Source organism: Myotis davidii, unplaced genomic scaffold, assembly GCF_000327345.1.
Source record: "Myotis davidii unplaced genomic scaffold, ASM32734v1 scaffold551, whole genome shotgun sequence".
In the NCBI taxonomy this organism is placed as follows: Eukaryota; Metazoa; Chordata; class Mammalia; order Chiroptera; family Vespertilionidae; genus Myotis; species Myotis davidii.
In genome coordinates, this window is record NW_006283788.1 from 1325965 (window position 1) to 1331786 (window position 5822).

At 58.4% G+C, this 5822-nt stretch overlaps 2 protein-coding genes across 3 annotated transcripts in view; both read right to left on the reverse strand.

Annotated features, from left to right (window-relative positions):
* Positions 1 to 565, reverse strand: part of LOC102769741 (chromosome unknown open reading frame, human C19orf71) — a 3805-nt gene extending 3240 nt beyond the window's left edge. For both annotated transcript variants that reach the window (XM_006754075.2, XM_015567284.1), the window contains exon 1: positions 193 to 565. In XM_006754075.2, the coding sequence (XP_006754138.1) occupies positions 193 to 275 (83 nt within the window). In that variant the 5' untranslated portion in view covers positions 276 to 565. The remainder of the gene's footprint in view (positions 1 to 192) is intronic.
* Positions 566 to 909: 344 nt separating this feature from the next.
* The window catches only part of FZR1 (fizzy/cell division cycle 20 related 1), a 15236-nt gene continuing 10323 nt past the window's right edge, over positions 910 to 5822 (reverse strand). The window contains exons 11-15 of the mRNA XM_006754119.2: positions 5671 to 5820; positions 5221 to 5454; positions 4746 to 4850; positions 4117 to 4209; positions 910 to 3838 (exon numbers count right to left, since the gene is read on the reverse strand). Coding sequence (XP_006754182.1) covers positions 3797 to 3838; positions 4117 to 4209; positions 4746 to 4850; positions 5221 to 5454; positions 5671 to 5820 — 624 coding nt within the window. The 3' untranslated portion in view covers positions 910 to 3796. The remainder of the gene's footprint in view (positions 3839 to 4116; positions 4210 to 4745; positions 4851 to 5220; positions 5455 to 5670; positions 5821 to 5822) is intronic.

Below are 5822 nucleotides of genomic sequence, written 5' to 3' on the forward strand. Positions count from 1 at the left end.
GGGGTGTGTAGAAGGGGAGGCTACCCAGGTGCAGGGGGATGGGAGGTGCAGGTGGATGGGAGGTGCAGGGAACTGACCAGTGAGGGGCAGCACCAATGTGCCCTTTTTGAAGAATTAAACACTGGGAAAAGCCAAAACAAATCCCATCACCCAATCCAGAGAGGCCGTGCCTGGGGTAGGGTGAGCACTCACCTGTAGAGAGGTGGCGGGAAGTCCTCCTCGAGGGCCCCCTGGGGGACATAGGACTGGGTAGCCTCCCGCCTCAGGGTCTGCATGTCTGCCTCTGGATTCTTGGGTGCTCCTGCCTAGAAGGCCTGTGAGGCCATTGTTGCAGCAACAAAGACCATTCTCTGTGTCCTGGCAATGCGGCTGGTAGCCTGGCTCCCATCCAGGCCACTCCCTCCTGCCCCGCTGAGGGGTTGTCAGGAGGAGGTGGGGCCACACCTGGGTGGCCTGGGCCTCAGTGCTCCCTTCCTTCCCTCCCCACATCGCCACATGGGGGTCTCTGAGCCAGAGAGCGCTTCTGATGCTTAGGCCAGAACTGCCAGCCCCCACCCCCTCCCTTCTCACCTGGAGTCCATTCATTGTCTTCACTAGCTGAGTTTAGACAGAGACCCCCCAGAAGCTGGTAGCCCTTGAAAGTCCTAGTAAAGGTCAGGGCTTGAAAGTCCTAACAAAGGTCAGGGCTCCCCCATCCAGTCCTCACGTTTCAAAATACATCAGAGCAAAAACCTGCGGACGAATGTTCATAGCAGCATGATTCACAACCAGCGAGTGAAACCACCAAAATGCCCACCAACTAAACACAATGTGGTCCATCCATGCCCACGCTGAAGCCATGAAAAGTGCTACCGCAGTGGGGAGGGAGCTTAGAAACAGGTGCTCAGTGAGAGAAGCCAGACACAAAGCCACAGTGTGTGATTCCATTTATGTGAATGTCCAGGACAGGCCCATCCAGAGACAGAGGGTTCATGGTTGCCGGGGGCGGAGGGTGACCGAGTGGAGGCGTGGTTTTTGGGAGGGTGATGGAAATGTTCTGGAGTTGGAGGTGCTGTTTGCACAACATTATAAATACACCAAATGCCACGGAATGTTAAGTTTAAGAAGGTAAACATTAAGTTATGCATATTTTACCACAATTAAAAAATAATAAAATCCACAATCTCCCCTCTTTTCACCACCTCCACCGGGTCCAGGCCAGTCACATCATCACAGCCTGGCATAGCCTCCTCTGTGGCCTCTGTGCCCCTGCACCCGTGGTCACGTCTCCACATTCACCACGAGGCCCTGCAAGACCTGCCCAGGCCCCGCCCTGCCCTCACTTCCTCCCTCCCTCCCCTCCACCTGCTCACTGCTGTACCACAAGGGCCTCCTCACTGCTCTCCACACTCCAGGAACGTTCCTCTCAGGGCCTTTACACAGCTGTAAAGTCCTCTGCCCAGAGGTCTCCTGCTCTTGTCCGAACCCTTCCTTGCTCAAACATCAGCTTTGTAGCAAGTCCTGGATCCAAAGCTGACCTTTCCTAAAGCCTCCTTCTTCCATCACACGGCACACACCTCCCTCGCACACCCAACAGAAGCCCCATGAGGGCAGGTCTTGGGATCTGGTCTGTTTTGTTGTCCCCAGTGCCTGGGTCAGAGATCTGCCCCAGGAGGAAAAGGCCTGCAGGCTCTGCAGTCACACGCGGCTGCAAGGTCCCGTCACCGCTGCACTGGCCTCTGCCTCACCCTTAACTCCCTTTCCCCAAAAAGCCACATTCAATAATCAAAGGGTGCCTGACAGACCGTGCCCCACCCACCCTTCAACTCTGCACAAGTGCAGACACTGGGTGGGCGATGCCCCCACTGCTGACCTCAGTCACGTCAGGTGGAGATGGCGGCAGGGCCTGCTCTGAGAGCTCCTGTGCAGCCTGCAGCCCTCCCTCCCCTGCCCCCATCTCACTGCATGAGGAGACCAGCCCCCCCCCCCCCCCCCCCCAACTGCAGGGACGGTGTGAATGCATGTCACCCTTATCCCTATTAGAACATGAAATCAGACACACAGGCATCCCTCAGGGAGCTCACCCAGGGCAGGTTGCTCATCACCTGTTTGTGACGTTCAGGCTGGTCTGGGGCCTGGGTATGTGCAGACTGCAGCTGTCAGCCACCCCAGCCAGATGGACAGCCAGCCGAGCCGTGCATGAGCCCATACCCGGTATAATGACAGTGATACGCCACTAGACGAGACACAGGGCTCACTCTGCAGCCCCCAGGCCTGTAGGCCGGGGACACACATTCCTCTCTGTTGTCTCAATTCCCAGGCGCGGGTCCTACACACAGAGCCAGCTCCTGGGCTCTTCGGCAGCTACACAGGGTGAGCATGTGGTAGGGAAGGACTGTTTTCTCTTAAAAAAACACTCAAAAATAAGATGACCAATCGAAATACACAAATCTATGTACACTGTCCTTGTCCTTGCCTGAGGCTATGGCACACAGATGCTGGATGGGGCAGGGTCCCACCCTTCCCCAAATCCAAGCAGGTTCAGCTGATCACCCTCCTAAATGAAGGCTTTAAAAGCTGTGACTCCTGTCACCCCCAGGCAGGTTGGGTGGGCCGTGCCCTTCTCTAATTAGCCTCAAACATTTCTGGGACCCATCTACAAAACACAAAACAATCCCGAAGAAAAGTCACAGATACATATATACACATGCACACACATGGCCAATTGCGGGGGAACACTAAATGAGGGGGACCTAGAAGCAGGGCCAGAGTGACCTCCGCCCCGCCCCAGGCCTGCTCTGCCTTCTCGCCACACCTGGGCCCACCTCTCTCCCTCCAGTTTCTCCAGGTCTGGAAGAGAGCTGGTACCCAGCTTGGCCAGAGGACAACAGGGTGGGGGCAGGATCAGAGGACACCTGGAAAGCTTCTGGGGAACCAGTGGTTGCCCCCTCCTCTCGCTCTCCTCCCTGGCTTCCCCATGGTCATAGGCGTGGTTGGACAGGACACATGGGATAGCCTAATGGGGAAGGAACCTGGGAGGAGGGTGAGGCACCCTTAGGCCACCTAGATCTGTACACCCAGCAGGCCGCAGAAACCGTAGTCCCGCTGGTGACAGAGCTCAGCTGTGTCCCTGTCAGTGACAAGGACAGTGCAGGGTCAGGGCAAGCTCATGATGACAAGTGGACCCAACTTCCGTTTTCCTGGAACAAGTCCATCTCGAGATGACCTCCTCTGGTGCACAGCCTGCCTGGGCCTGCTCCTGATGCCTGGCCCCTAGCAGAGTCACTGGGATAGCTGCCAGCAGAGGGACAGTAGAGGTGGCCGCAAGAGACCTATCAGGAGTCCTGTGGATCCACGGGCTGACCTGAACCGTCCTGCTGCTGGGCCCTCCCCTGGCTGACTGGCTTGGCATCCAGCTGTTTCTCCGTCGCAGACTTGGGCAGTGGCAGTACTGGTGAACCCGTGCTTCTGGGAAGAGCATGCAGCTCAACAAAGTGACGATGGACACAAAGGGAAGCAGGTGGGGTCCAGGGAGGCGTCCATTCTCATCCGAGTGTAGACGGTCAAAGCTGGGGCCTTGGGGCCACCTGGTGTGAAGGGAGCCGGAACCCCGCGTGCCTGCTGGTGCCCAACCACATCCCCACCCCAAACACCGCTGACAGGGTTCGCAATCAGGCTTTAATGAGAATCTTCAGGGTCTCTCTGGGCCCGGCTCCCCGCCCACCCCAGCTGCTTCCTCTGGGAACATGTGCAGGAGGGAGGGTCATGCACGTGATGACAGGTGGTGCTCCTCTGCCCCGATGGCTGGGCCCGTGGTTTACCGGATCCTGGTGAAGAGGTTGAGGACAGACACAGATTCCTGCAGGGCACACAGGAGAGAAAGCTGAGCCTGCGCAGCTGGACGGGGACAGAGGCTTCGGGCCAGAGGAGGAGCATGAGTAGGCACCATTGTTTCCTGGCACCCTGGCTGGGGGTGCAGAGCAATGCAGGAGCAGTTAGAGGGGGTGCAGGCATTCCCGGGGGAAGTGACAGCAGAGTCTGAACAGGGCTGCTCAGATGGCAATGGGGGACGGCCCCCAGATAGGCTGAGGGGATGCGCATGGGGGAGCACCTGGCGCTGATACCGACCCACTTTACCTTTGTCGAACGAGTTTTGCTAAAGACATTCCAGAACCTCAGGGTTTCGTCTCCAGCACCAGTGACGATGGCCTCTCCATCAGGGGACATGGCCTGCAGGAGGAGAGACCCTCACTGTTCTCGGGCCTTGCAGCTGGTCCCATGAAGGGAGTCAATGATGGAGGACAGGTGCAGGGGGGCCGGGCCCCCACCAAAGCCAAAAACACAGGATGCTCTAGCCCCTACTCTACTCTGTGCACTTGAGCAAAGGATCTGACAGTTTAAGCACGGAATACTTCTTCTGGAAAGAAAGAAAAGCACGAGGAGGGATGGAGAGGGCCTGTCCTCAGGCCCATGCAAACAGGTACCTGATGAACTGTCCTCAGAGATTTTCTAAGGAGTTGGATGGGGGGTTAATTATGTTCCATCATAAAGATAAACTAATGTGTGGAGATTGTCAGGAGGGCACAGCTGCCCTTCCTCACAGAGCTGGGGAGGTCAAGAAAGTAGATTCAAAGTGATGACACAATTAATGTTTGAAAGCAGAACATGGGAGCTGGCCTGGATGACCCACCCCCACCCCACAGGCCCAGGTGGGGAGGCTGCCAGCTGGATCTGCACCCGGTCTGCACCCGCCAGTGCAGACTCACCAGGTACAGAACTCGGTAGGAGTGCCCGGTCAACTTGGCCACCTGGGTCAGGGACGGGTACTTCCAGACCAGGATCTGGTTCTGTGAGTAGCCATGTGTGCTAACCTGTGGGATGCAGAAGGCACTGTCAGAACCTGGGCTCCCCTCCCACGACCCCAGGGCTCAGGTGCAAGCTGTCCACTCCCCCGATGCACCCACTGAACAGCAAGGACACCTGGGACCTGCCCAGCCCCTTACCCCCAAACTCTGGTTGACGCCGAAGGTGACAGGGAGCTACACTGTACCCAGAGCTCAGCCAGCCTCTGCTGGTGGTCAGCAGCACGGGCACCCAGATTAGGGGCAGGTACTTCCAGATTGATCTGGGTGGCAGGGTCCCGGCTTCACCCTAGGACCCCAGGGCAGGCCTTGCTGGGGCCCAGGGCTCCTGCTCCAGCACCTTCCCGCGCACACACAGAGGCCCGACCATGGCACTCACCAGCTCATTGGCGTGTTTGGACCAGGCCAGGTTGCACACCTGGGAGCCTGTGTCGATGCACTGCAGTGGCTGCCCTGTGAGCGTGTTCCAGAAGCGGATGCAGCGGTCGGCCGTGCCGCCGCCGGATGCCAACAGCCCATGCTGATGTGGGGACCAGGCTATGGCTTTCACGGCTGCCAGGTGCTCTGTGTACTGCTGCACGGGACTCAAGCTCGAGTGGTTCCAGACCAGCAGCTGGGAGGGTGGGGATGGGGAGCGGCAGCAGCTGTGAGGCCCTCCATTGGCTGTGGCCCCTAGGCAAGCCCTCCAGGGGAGGATGAATGGCTCCGCTCACACCCATCATGGTCCTCCCTCGGGGCACACCCTTGTCACTCCTGCTGTATGGATGAGGGCTGGCCGAGCGGGTAGGATATTCCCGAGGCCCGACAATGAGGGGCCCAGGGCATCTACCTTGTTGTCATTGCCTCCTGAGGCAAGGAGCTGGTGGTCCGTGGACCACTTGAGCCCACACACCTCCTGCCGGTGGCCCTGCAACCTCCGCTCCGACTGCAGGGGCGGGGTGCGGATGTCCCTTTGCAGGATCATGCGATCCCGGCTCCCAG